The sequence below is a fragment of the Drosophila novamexicana genome, unplaced genomic scaffold (assembly GCF_003285875.2).
Source record: "Drosophila novamexicana strain 15010-1031.04,08,12 unplaced genomic scaffold, DnovRS2.1 tig00000008-arrow-pilon, whole genome shotgun sequence".
NCBI lineage: Eukaryota > Metazoa > Arthropoda > Insecta > Diptera > Drosophilidae > Drosophila > Drosophila novamexicana.
The window spans coordinates 2,862,413-2,874,868 of NW_020824765.1; the positions used below are offsets into that span (position 1 = coordinate 2,862,413).

Here is a 12,456-nt window from a genome sequence, read left to right on the forward strand (position 1 = left end):
CTAAATGCATTTTAGAGTGAGTGATTCCAGCTCCAAATCGTCGCGAATTTAACGCACGTAAGGTTGAGACATCCGTGGATAAAAAGTCAACCATCATATAATTAATAATGCATGAACATTTGATTAGAAAATCCAGTTGTCTGTTCCGAACTTCGCATATTTACCATGTATATTGGTGCAAACTCATTTTACATGATAATTTTTCAGACTAAGATGCACAAATTTAATAGCCACCCTCGAACTTTCGTGTTTTTTTTTTATTCTTTTATGGCGTTGCTGTGCCTCTTAAATATAAACATATTACTTGGTCAATATATTTATTACATACATATTAATGGTTTTATTTTTAACTATATTAATCTTATGTATTTACAAATTTCTATAAAAGCGTACAACAACAGTATTTTTTCTTTTGTCGTTTTTCTTGCGTTAAATTCATCTCTCGAACAATAGTTGCAAACACTTCATTGACATTTATTCGATCTTTTGCTGATGCTTCAATAAAGGGACATTCCCAAAGTTGCGCCAAGGCATTACCTGGAAAAAGTAAAATTACATTTGATTAAATGGCTTATTGCGTTATGCAGACTACAGTATGACTCCATAACCGTCATTCAGTACTTTTTTTTTTAAAAATTGCAGATTTTTTATTGAATAATGACTATATGTAGATTAATACTTCAATGTTCAATAATTATCTAGTCGTTCTATTTTTGAAATTTGAATCTGAATGAAATAAACTTAGGAAAAAATACGCGAAAAATGCGAAATTTTTTAAACCCAAACATATATGGAGGTAATGCGTTGTTTGTCGATATTTGAAATTTTTTAATATTGTGAACACATTAGACTTAATAAAATACATTAATATATAATAATCTTCATAAGAGTTAAAATGATATTTACCTTCAGCAGTTGTTACTTCTCTCTGGCAATCCAAATCAAATTTATTTGCTACAAGTAATATGGGTGCTGGTTGGCTTCCTTTAACTCGAGTAATCACATTTTTCATACTTGAAATATCCTAAAAAGAAAAAAAATATTATTAGCTTTGTAACAAAAAATATATAAGAGCTTGAATTAGCTTTAACCATGTTTTTAACGATTTCAGTTTATCGATGCACGCACGCATTTACTACTTTTCTGTCTTATGTGGGTAATTATTTTGTATCTATAAATTATACATACACAATATTAGGCTTGTCGAAAATATTTGTTTTCTTTTTAATAACTTTATTATTTTGTTATTTATTTAATTGAAATCTGTCAAATATATATGTTAGTCGGGTACTCTCGGTTAGAGCATTTCATTTCAGTCTCATTTTACTTTACTCGCCTTATACTACCGTTTAGTATTTTGCTTTACACTTCCAAAGATATTTACCTGAAATGTTTGATGGTTTGTCAGCGAATACATCACAATAAAGCCATGTCCGTTTTTTATGTAGAGATCTCTCATAGAAGCAAATTGCTCGGTTCCAGCAGTGTCTAATATTTCCAAAACACACGGAGAACTGTCCACCTGTAAGGAATTCGAAAATGTTATGCAATGCTTATTGTGGTCAAAACATATTTTAAGATTTTCAGAATAACCAAGTAAGAGTGCTGTAGTTGAGGGTGCCTGATAATGAATAACTTTTCCAAACATTGTATCTTTCTTCCACATATACTTACAAAATAAAATACATAACCAATATATACCTAAAGAAGGCTCTGGCGACCGAGCAGGAAAGTTATAACTCTTAACGGTTAAATGCCGAGGGAAACCTTGAGCCCCCGCGGGACCCTTGCGAAGCTTCGACTGTACCTTACATAGTCCCCGTCTACGACAAGTCAGCCAGCATCATATTCAAATAAGACAGCTGTAAAGGCCTAGCAGCAGGCAAAAAGGCAAACTATTGAATATTATGGAATGTGAAAACAAAACTACTCCTGGTGGCAGTCACTTAAGCGAAAATCCATCAGTATCACAGTCCATGGTCAATAACAATAGAAGCGGCTACCTTTGGCGAAATAACGGAGCTGGCAAGAACTTACGAAAAAATCGGCGCCTTACATAGCACAGGTGAAAGAATGCCCGACTGGAGACCCGCCTAATGACACGCACAACGCCGCAACCGACCGCCACGGAAAAAAAATTGACAGCAATCCTGCCAAAGCTGCTTACACGAGCTGCCAGCAGAGAGTATGCAGTGCGAACATCCCCAGCACTGCTCCCAACCAGGCTCGTCAGACAAACCGACACGGAGCGTGATCCGTTGGACCAACAACAAAGTGACGCCAAAGCAGCGCGCACATCCCACCCTACATCTGACAAGAATGAGCACGCACAAACAAATTAAGGAGGCGGGAACCAAAAAGTGGTAGCCAAGAAGGGCAATAGAAGGATAGCATAGTTTCCAAAAAGAATCTGCCAATGTTCTTAAAACGGTGCAAGACAACCATGAACTCTAGACGTACCGAGAAAGCGTTAGTGGCATTATGCGCACAGCAACTGGAGAGCTCCCACAAATGGGAACATTTCAAAACGAATACACAGAGAAGCTGACGAAAACTGTCCAGGAAGCCTTAGGCAATTGACCAGACGTTTCAGCTATCTCGGATAGAGTCGGATTTCAGCACAGTATTCGCCAAAATGAAGGAAGGAAGGAAGATGAGGAAGACATTGCGGCACGCAGCCGGCTAGCATGCAGGGAAGTTGCAACGACTCGCGACACATTGTATTGGAAAAATCATGGGTATGATGAGAAGCCTAGACAAAGTTCTGCACGGAAGTAATACTTACAACCCAACAACATACTGTTGGCTAGATCGAAAAGGTAGACCGCTAACAGCGCACATTGCACAGCGGTTGTGCTTCATGCCTTAGCTAGACGCAACGGATACCGATACTTATCGATATATATAAGAATGCGATATCGAAAAAATTATCGACACGTCCACGCAAACGGATGTGGCTAGATCTTATCGGCTACTGGATGTTGTCCAAGAATATACATATATACTTTTTATGGTCGGAGATGAATCCGCCTGCCTGTTACATCATTTTAAATTAGTTAAATAAATCTTGTTCTTTGACAATTCGCAGTGACATATAAGTGGTCGTCATCGATATTTTTATCTTCATCCGACATCCTCCTTAAACTAAAATAAATAATCCTGCGTTACACAGGGCAAATTACTCATTTTGAATAGGTTCAGGCTATAAAAATGTCGTGTCCACCAAAATCGTAGCCCGGTTACATCGACTAGGAAATATTTTATATACATAAGCAATTGAATTTGCATATTTCTTTCTTTGTTGTTGTCTCTTTTATTTTGTTCTGTTTGAGCACTGTTTTAATTGATATTAGCTAATAAACGGAGTATTTCTATCTAACAACATATACTTCTCATGTATTTGCAGAAGTACTTATAATTACATACATATGTATGTACATATAAAAACATGAACATAATGTCCCTATTACTTTTGCACATATATATATACACACACACACACACACCATTTAAATATGTATCTAGCTAAAATGTCTGTTTAAATATAATAAATACATAGTATGTTCAATATTTTGATGAATCTATGCGTTTTCAATGTTTTACAATTCATGAGTCAGAACATAAAACCTACAGACTTCGTAAGATACACACATTAGCAATCAGAATATTTCTCATTACATTATTAAAACTAACGCAACAAAATACATGCAATTTTACGTATAGGACATATACATAAATTTTATAGCTGTATAAATTTACATATGTTCGTACAGTGTATGTATGTACAATTGTGTGTTTACACAATATATACTAGCTATAAAAAATGTATGACAAACCTCTATTTCCTTTCGATAGAAGTCCTCAATGGTGGGGTCATATTTCTCAATAAAACATCCCGAAACGAATTGAACAGTTAGGGCCGATTTACCAACTCCACCAGAACCAAGCACAACCACTTTAAATTCGCGCATGTTTAAAGCACTTATTTGATGTACACCGAATAATGTTCCAAAATTAAAATGATATTTAAATCGTTTATGAATATAAAAGATTTATGTGTTTAGCATTGTGCAATATGTAATGTCTGAAGTCTTAAGTGTATATGCATTAACACTTTTTATAAACATTTATTAGATCTCCGATTGAAAATCATATTTTCCGTGAATATTATTAACTTCGGGCATTGGCATTCGGAGAAAACGAACAATAATCAGATTAGAGATGTGCGATATATGCACAACCTGCTAGAAGTAATATCTTAATACTTATAAAATATTTTTCAGTTTCACACTGAGTACATTTTCGGGGAACGAATGAAATTTATTGAAGATGTGAAACTACATTGGCTACTTCTAGCATCTTACATCTTTTAAAATGTTTGCCAAACAAAACGTTGTGAAATATAGCTGCAAAAATATTTAATGCAAATAAATTAAATGAAGAATGCAAATCATATTTTAAGGCACAGTGTTTTTTTTTATTATGAACTAAATACATTGTGCTTGAAGCTCCTCCACTTGATTCATTTGCTTTTTGTTTGTTTGAAATAATAAATACATTTATTGAATTAATAAAACTTGTGCGAGTCAGACATGTTAAATAAGCTTTTCAATGTGTATTGACGGATAGTTATATTGTCGTAGAGAATTACAATTTTTTTATTGAATGTACTAAAAACTATCGATTATGTATTGTACGGAACAGTATGGGAATGGATTATCTCTCAGAGTTGTTAAAATAAATGAAAACTGTAGGCACGGGCAAAGTTTGTAGTCAATTAACATTGAGTACACACACGAACGAATGAAATTTATTGAAAATGTGAACTGCTGTTCACATTGGCAACACATAATATCTTTACAAATGGCAGCCATATTAAGTATTATAAGAAAGCTCCAAAAGTATGATTTTTTAAAATTAATTCACAACTGTGCACTTTTAAAGGCACAATGGTTACTTTTATTTTAAAATGTATACTTATAATATTAATTATTTGCATTCCGAAGAAATTCCATCGGCTGTGCCTGGAAATTTGCATTGCTGGACGCTATAGCGTCGATATGTCTTTCAGCGTGTTCCATTACGATTTATGTTGCTCCTGTTGGGAGGAAAATATACACATCGATTATTTTCAACGGACAATTCTCCAAATTTGCCGCTTCATGCCAATCTCCAGGGCCTAATAATATCATTACCCCAGAAGTATAACACGCCGCTGCCACAAATTTGAAGACCGCGCAGATACCCGACATCTGGCCAAAGTCAAGACAAGCCCGCCAAAACCCCACACACATTTCTCAAGAATCTCAGACTCATCATTCTGTGGCGTTACTGCTGAAAACGTCTGAACACCACCATGTTTTCCAAGTTAAATTTTTTATCGGACACTCAAAATTTTTCATCAAAAAATCAGATTAACAGAAACGGCTCAGGTACTTCAAAAGCCAAACCTTCTCCCGGCGAAAACGGACCACTGCATACCAAGAGAGCATGATTACTCTATTGGATAACCTCCGTTCTCGAAAAGAAAAATGGTTACACAACACTCCTGGCAATACCGAAGGCATGACTTTAACTAGAGACCTAGGTGTGGCGGTGTTGTACACTACGCAGCTCAATATCAAAGCATCGTTCAGGTAAAATATCTAATGTTGGCTCAACTAGCATAAATATTAACTGATTAGTCCAGCAGCTAGTAGATATCGCAAGTCCCGACCCGAGATCTTTGAGCAGTACCTTAAAATCTCCTTCCCACTTAAAAGGGAGTTTGTATGTCCTTGGCAGCTTGTAAGCGCCTTCTTCGTGGATGGAAGAACACGCTAAGCACGAAAAACCTGTCCATTACAACGTTTGCACGTATGAAGACAGAATAAACCCATAAAGTATATATATTCTTGGTGTCGATCTCAGAACTTATAAGAGATAGAGACTTCAAATTTGAACGTAGGTCATCGTAGTGCCCGCGCAGTACGAGCTTGTTTCTAATAATGGATAACTCGTCCCGTTTCCAACCAATCGGTAATAGAAGAATTCCTAACATGAATGAGAAGTTTTAGAGAAAGAATTTCGCATATTGTGCTGCAGCACCTCGAGAAGAATATATCACCAAACACCTGTTGTAGAGTTCGAACAGGAACATTTAATAGTAAAAATATTAAAGGTCAAAAGTGACAAGACTGCTCTTTTCGGGAGTGTCCGATTCTTTTACCAAAACCAAATCCGGTTCGCGCTTGCTTGAACTGGCTTTACCACCTTTACCTTAGAGGGTAAACAAATATACGAGCCCTAATACAAGCAAGTTAAAAATGTTCTTTCCTTCTTTCGCTCTGGCTCGCGTTAGACGCATTGATTGACGTCTGCGCACATCCACACAATACATAAGACGTTCTGGCATTAAGCGCGACTCTGCTTGGCATTGATCAATCGGACTTGGCATTCGGCTGACAGAAAATTTGGGGTAATTTTTTGAAGAATAATAATGAAATATATGAAAACAAAGATTGCCTGAAAAAAATCGCACACCGACTATTGTTTGCTGGTGTGACAAATATTAATTAATGTAAATTGTTAAAATCGATGTTTAAAATTTATACTGCTGATTGCAAAACGTTAGTTTTATTAGCTATTTTGCAAAGGAATACAAATTTATTCTGCAGGGACTTCAATGGAGCCGTTATTAAGTTCGTCAATAACATCATGAGGATGTTTTCCATCAACAGTACATCCAACACTTTGGGCTGTACCCAGAACTTCCTTGCAGGTTCCTTTTAGTTCACGAGCCATTGACCGTGGTCGCATTGTACGCGCGATTGCCAAAATATCGTCGAAAGAAATATTTCCACTGTGTTTAACTGAAAATTAAAATTCAAGTATTAATATGTGAGAGTAATGTAATGGCATCTTTAGAGAAGCTACATTCCTACAGTCCTATCTTGAGCAAACCCGATATTCACTAGATGTGAACTATATATTTTTTGTATTCGTATTCCCTTTTTCAGAATATTTTTACCAAACTTGGCATTTACAATCTTCGCTATTCTCTCAGATCCCCAAAGCCGTAAAGCAAATGTCTATAAGGGTATTACATATTCAGTGTGCCGAAGTTAGCCATACTTTCTCGTTTTCAAATCTTTTTCTACATATCCATCTGTTTCACACTTTTCGGAGATTGAAGATTTGGTGGGTCAGATTTCCGTCTTAAAATAATTTCCCAGGATCCATAATTTTAGAAAAACCTCGTTGTTTAAATTCGCTGAGGCGAGTAGATGTAGGAGATTCCACTCGCAAGTGTGGAAACATCGCGGGAAACCATTGTATCAAATTTTTTGGTTTATCATCGGATCATACACAAACTTTTACTCACAAATCTCTAGATTTCACTTAACGCTTAATGCGTGTTCCGGCACATTTGAAAATTCCACCCACAACTGTTGTAAATTGGCGGAAAATGATTATACGGAACTTTTTTGTTTAGCATTCGATCGGAATCTAATTCACTTATAAAGATCTTAAATCCACCACTGTTGAATGGAAAATTCCTCTACTAACCGGCAACACTATCAAATTCAAATTCCGTTAGCATATAATAACTCACTGTTCTTTTGCTTTTTCCTATCACGTGGAGGTTCCTTTAACGCCTTGATGATTAAGGAGGCAGCCGATGGAACCACAGATATGGTAGCCTGCCTGTTTTGAATGGTAAGGCATACCGTTATTTTAAGACCTTTCCAGTCAGAAGTAGCCTTTGCAATATCATCACCTACTTTTTTGGGAGACTAAAACAATTATTAGATAAATACTAGCAAACCTTAATGTATACTAACCAATCCGAGAGGACCAATTTTTGGAGCCAACGATGAGGTAGCACCGACTTCTCCACCCACACAACGTAGGTAAACTAAAAACATTAAAATTTACAAATTAATTATGCATTGAGACGACTTTGTTTTTGAATTAAATTACCTAACTTAACTTCCGTGGGATCAAACTTGGGCGGCATATTTATATATGTATGTTTCAAGCTGCAAAAATTAACAGATTGTTAAAATTTTTCAAGATTTTAATTTAACAACAAGCTCGTACATACCGTCCACACAAGCGCTACGAACAGAAAGGGTCTTTCTTGAACATGGGCACGGTAAAATTAGTTTCCGGTTCTCACACAGATGTATAGCGTTCGTTTCGGAACAATGAAATGGAACAAAAAATTCTTGTACACTGCATATTATCACACCAGCATGGCAAAACATATATCAATAATCCATTAAAACATATTTTAATATGGATTACAGTATTTAAAATTGGCATGTATTCTATGTTTATGTAAGCTTATAAAATGTGTTGATAATAAAAGGAAATGGTGTTACATGGTTTTTGTTAAAACAATTATTTTTGAATATATATCTCTATATATAAAACTGTTTGTCCTGACTGATAGGTGATCAGCGCACAGTATATGCAGTAAGAGGCAGGGTTTCGAAATATTCCACCCGCATATCTGGGAAAATCGCAAAAAATTTCTAAAAATCCACATTGAATTTCATTTAAGAGATGTCTCACACACCATGCAGTCCTCCTTTTCGTGTTCTAATTTATTTCCAGAGATCACGGGCAATTCACGGGCAAGGCCGGGGGATAACCGTTATTATAGACATAGGTAAAAATTTCCCAACCTCATAACTCGGTCAAATCTCATCCGATTTTCCCGACGCTTGGCAATTGTACCTTCAACACCCCAAGGTCAAATATCAAAAAAACAAAGAAATGGAAACCATATACAATTTTGGAATTTTATTCAATTTATTGTTATTGAACAAATTTGAATAAAGTATTTCGTTATTCAGTATTTATTTTGTGTTCAAGTTGAGTTTGAAGGATGCAAAAATTATTATCACATTAACTTATGTAAAAAGTTCCAAAAGATGGTGTTTTATTATTATTGTTTTAAAATAGAATATCAAATTAAGTCAAGAATGTGTCTTTCCGGTAGATTTATTCGTGCACAACCATCTCCTTGTTAATTATTTTTTTTTACTGCTCTTAGTTGTTTGTATGTTTGATTTTTTAAATGCCCATTTGAGTTTATATGTACGTTGTTTAGTAGTTCGCAATACCAGAAGATTATTGAAGTATGGATAAATGGAGCAGAATGCTTGTTTCCTATAAAAAGCACGACAGCCAACATGCTCCACTAAAAAGTCGTGAATTTCGAGCGAATTCCATATTCCTTTCGTTAATATTTACAGGGTAGGTTCGATTGACAAAATTAAATTCTGCTTAAATTGTTTTATTAAACAGTATTTTTATGTAAATGTGCTTTTTAAAAAAATGACAATTGAAATTAAAATTGTTTCATTTTCAAAATCAAACAGGCAGTTTTCATTTTGGCATTAAGTCCGTTAATGCTGAATTTTGGAATTACATTTTCGTTGGAATATAGAGTCAATTGACGAAAAAACATCACTGGCTTTTTTGGCAGCATCCACCTTAAAATGTAATCCTCTCAAACCATAATAGTCAACCAATGGCTTGGTTTGTTTATGATAGGCCTCCAGCCTTTTTTTTAGCGCATCTACATTGTCATCACTTCGTTTTATTAGAGGCTCTCCAGTAATCTATTATAATATATTAAAAAATTCCCGCAGGTTAAAATTATGCAACAAGTTTGAGTATTGGAATGCGTTAACTTACGTCGTCTTTCATTTGTACTTTGGGAGGTGCAAACTCTTCGTGATAAGATCGCCCGCTCGCTTGATGAATCAATCGACCGGTTATTCTTCTTACCAATAGATTGTCATCTATAGCAAACTCAATTACAGCATCCAGGCTCGTTCTTCTTTTATCAAGCAATGTATCAAGCTAAGCAAATACATATTATATTTATAATTTAACTCACTAAAATAAAAATACCTTTTCAGCTTGCACAACTGTTCTTGGAAAGCCATCAAGAAGAAATCCGTTTTTGCATTCTGGCTTATCTAAATTGGAATCAATCATATCCACTACCAGATCATCTGATACAAGTTTTCCTTCGTCCATTACTTTTTTTAGTTCGGCGCCAAGTTTCGAGCCCGATGCTATTTCTGCTCGTAGCATGTCGCCAGTTGATAAATGACATACACAAAACTTTTTTTGTAGTAGGGGGGCCTAATAATGAAAAAAATAATCATTTTATTCTTTTATATTTATTTATAATTTATTCAATGATCCAGCACTGCAAGATAGAAATAATTTTTTTTTATTTTATTTTTTGATCAATTTTATCATTACTTAATGGCCTTAAAAAAACGCCGTGGTAATGAGGGTCTAAAAACTCACCTGCCTAGAGAGCTTTGTGCTTTGTGAGCGGCATAATTTTTTTATATCGCTCTCACTATAGGAAACTGATTAGGCTTACTCTCAGTGCTCTCTCATTAATTTCTTAACATCATTTAAGTGTATGTGTGCGTTTATGAGTCTGCACAAGCAACAATGCGCACTAATTGAAATTTTCCCTTTTGAGGGGACGAATGATAAAAAATAATGCAAGGCTTGGCCACGTCAATGCGAAAATTATAGAATTCGATAAGGACGCGTGTGAATGTGTGTAAATGAAGAGAGAAATTCTTGCAATCTGCGCAAGCTGCCGCAAACAGGTGTCAATATAAGCACACATTTTCTTTTAAAACTTTTGTGTTTCCGGAATAGAATATTCGTTTCTTATCAAAAAGACAATTACAGTATTGCTGCGTAATAGTTTATTTAATTAATTTAAAGCTATCAAGTGGAAGTGGAGGGGTGTGGGTAGCTATAAAACTAAAGATAATTGATATAAAGATATACTTTTCAAGCAGCTGTATTTGAAATTTGGTGACTAGCTCTTAAAACCTCAGAGATTTGCTAAAATAACAGGATTTCGATACCGATTTTAATCGATTGCTTGGAAACGGGCAGGTTATCGACTATCGAAAAGTATATAAATATATATATATAAGCAAATATGCACCTACGAAAGTTTTTCTGTGATTTATGTCACATTATTAATATTTTTTTTATTGTATTCCCATTTACTTATTCATTTAATTGTGTTCCTGCTCTTTCTGTCCTCATATGGGATGTATCCGATCTTCATAATATTTTTCTGGCCATAGAATGTCATTCAATGTGTGCTGCATTGGATTAGTATAGGAATAGAAATGGTTTTTCGATTCAATTGACAAAAATACGTTGCTTCTATAAAAAAACAAACAAACAAACATGGCTGCATGGAGCCGGCTGTTGATGCTGAGCAATAATATACATATTTATATTCATATTTGTATGCTTTATGGTCGGAGATGCTTGTAACTTGTAACTGTCGCATACACTAACACAACTGCAATAATACCGGTTTTGTCTTTTGTTCTCTTTATTTTTAATGGGGACACCTGTTTAATTTGTACATAAAAATAAACACTTCATGTTTCACTTTAGCGCGCATTACATACACATGTGTTGGTATGTAGTTACATAACATTGTCTACATCTATAACCCACCTGGGTCCCTTTTCCTGAGCCTGGTGGGCCTAATAGAATAGCATTTACACCAAAACTGCTGGGCTCGTAGCGCTCCATAGGTATCGATACATTTGGAGCCATAGTGTTTCAAATAGACTTCTAACTCTTCGTTTTAAGTTATATTCGTTACGATTTCATTTCCTGACAATCGCCGCAATGTTAAACGGATCACAAAAGTGAACTAGCAATAGAACTGTGAACTGAACCGAATATACTCGATAACAATGTACGTCAAGTTAGCATCGGTCATATTGCGTCGATTAGAGTTTGGTTCCGGAGTCGGAACTATACATGTAAATGTTACTATATACTGTCCACATCTATTTATTATGGAGTTTAATCTCTATGTATATATCCGATCGGTTTTAAATCAATTTTTTATATCGATTTTTTTTAAATTATGGTCGACAAAACCTAACCATCAAATTATTAAATTTAATTAATATATTAATCAGGTAATGCAAGTTGTACCAGATACAGAGGATTGATAGAAGTGTGCATAGCGCAATCTATTCTGCACGTAGGTAGCAATAAGAGGAAATAATTCTTGGTAGGTCTGCACGGAAAAGGGAATTAACGCCCTAAGAGAAAAAAAGAATCTATATCGCCAACAATTAAATTATGTAGGAAGAAAACACCGAGGATTCTCCTACGTTTGGTTAACGACAGAAGATCAAGAAGAGGAAGCCTTCTAGTATTGGATGGCAACCGAAGATTGGGGTGCCAATATAAACCTTGTAAGGCAAAAAGCAGACATTGCTTTTAAACGAGCTCAATACAATCCTGGCTAATATTATACAGCGGAGACCAGATGCAAGAGCCGTGTTCAAAGATAGGGCGAACAAGAGAGATGTTGAGAATTTTAGTTATAAAAGGATTGTTAAACTCACCTTTTCTAGAGCGCTGACACGCTCACCGTTC

At 35.3% G+C, this 12,456-nt stretch overlaps 3 protein-coding genes across 3 annotated transcripts; all 3 read right to left on the reverse strand.

Moving 5' to 3' along the window:
* Positions 1-315: 315 nt before the first annotated feature.
* LOC115758040 (ras-related protein Rap-2c) lies at positions 316-4,192 on the reverse strand. Its single transcript, XM_030698557.1, has 4 exons — positions 3,837-4,192; positions 1,385-1,522; positions 907-1,024; positions 316-537 (listed from the first exon to the last, which is right to left on the reverse strand). The coding sequence occupies exons 1-4, from the start codon at positions 3,969-3,971 to the stop codon at positions 380-382; spliced, it is 549 nt and encodes a 182-aa protein (XP_030554417.1). The 5' UTR covers positions 3,972-4,192; the 3' UTR covers positions 316-379.
* A 2,387-nt stretch (positions 4,193-6,579) lies between these two features.
* Positions 6,580-8,105, reverse strand: LOC115761901 (60S ribosomal protein L12). Its single transcript, XM_030703920.1, has 5 exons — positions 8,087-8,105; positions 7,963-8,021; positions 7,824-7,897; positions 7,595-7,775; positions 6,580-6,851 (listed from the first exon to the last, which is right to left on the reverse strand). Exons 2-5 carry the CDS (start codon positions 7,997-7,999, stop codon positions 6,646-6,648), a joined length of 498 nt encoding a protein of 165 aa, XP_030559780.1. The 5' UTR covers positions 8,000-8,021; positions 8,087-8,105; the 3' UTR covers positions 6,580-6,645.
* A 1,216-nt stretch (positions 8,106-9,321) lies between these two features.
* LOC115762591 (adenylate kinase) lies at positions 9,322-11,702 on the reverse strand. Its single transcript, XM_030704885.1, has 4 exons — positions 11,515-11,702; positions 9,910-10,146; positions 9,691-9,858; positions 9,322-9,614 (listed from the first exon to the last, which is right to left on the reverse strand). The coding sequence occupies exons 1-4, from the start codon at positions 11,614-11,616 to the stop codon at positions 9,399-9,401; spliced, it is 723 nt and encodes a 240-aa protein (XP_030560745.1). The 5' UTR covers positions 11,617-11,702; the 3' UTR covers positions 9,322-9,398.
* Between the last annotated feature and the right edge of the window lie 754 nt (positions 11,703-12,456).

Excerpts from the sequence above, each read along its gene's own strand:
- LOC115758040 (XM_030698557.1), bottom strand. The coding sequence starts at position 3,971 with ATGCGCGAATTTAAAGTGGTTGTGCTTGGTTCTGGTGGAGTTGGTAAA. Across the intron at positions 1,025-1,384 it reads CAAACCATCAAACATTTCAG|GATATTTCAAGTATGAAAAA; the intron begins GTAAATATCTTT and ends TTTTCTTTTTAG. Across the intron at positions 538-906 it reads AGAAGTAACAACTGCTGAAG|GTAATGCCTTGGCGCAACTT; the intron begins GTAAATATCATT and ends TACTTTTTCCAG.
- LOC115761901 (XM_030703920.1), bottom strand. The coding sequence starts at position 7,999 with ATGCCGCCCAAGTTTGATCCCACGGAAGTTAAGTTAG. Across the intron at positions 7,898-7,962 it reads TCCCACGGAAGTTAAGTTAG|TTTACCTACGTTGTGTGGGT; the intron begins GTAATTTAATTC and ends TAATGTTTTTAG. Across the intron at positions 7,776-7,823 it reads AAATTGGTCCTCTCGGATTG|TCTCCCAAAAAAGTAGGTGA; the intron begins GTTAGTATACAT and ends TAATTGTTTTAG.
- LOC115762591 (XM_030704885.1), bottom strand. The coding sequence starts at position 11,616 with ATGGCTCCAAATGTATCGATACCTATGGAGCGCTACGAGCCCAGCAGT. Across the intron at positions 9,859-9,909 it reads CAGTTGTGCAAGCTGAAAAG|CTTGATACATTGCTTGATAA; the intron begins GTATTTTTATTT and ends GTATTTGCTTAG. Across the intron at positions 9,615-9,690 it reads AAGTACAAATGAAAGACGAC|ATTACTGGAGAGCCTCTAAT; the intron begins GTAAGTTAACGC and ends ATATTATAATAG.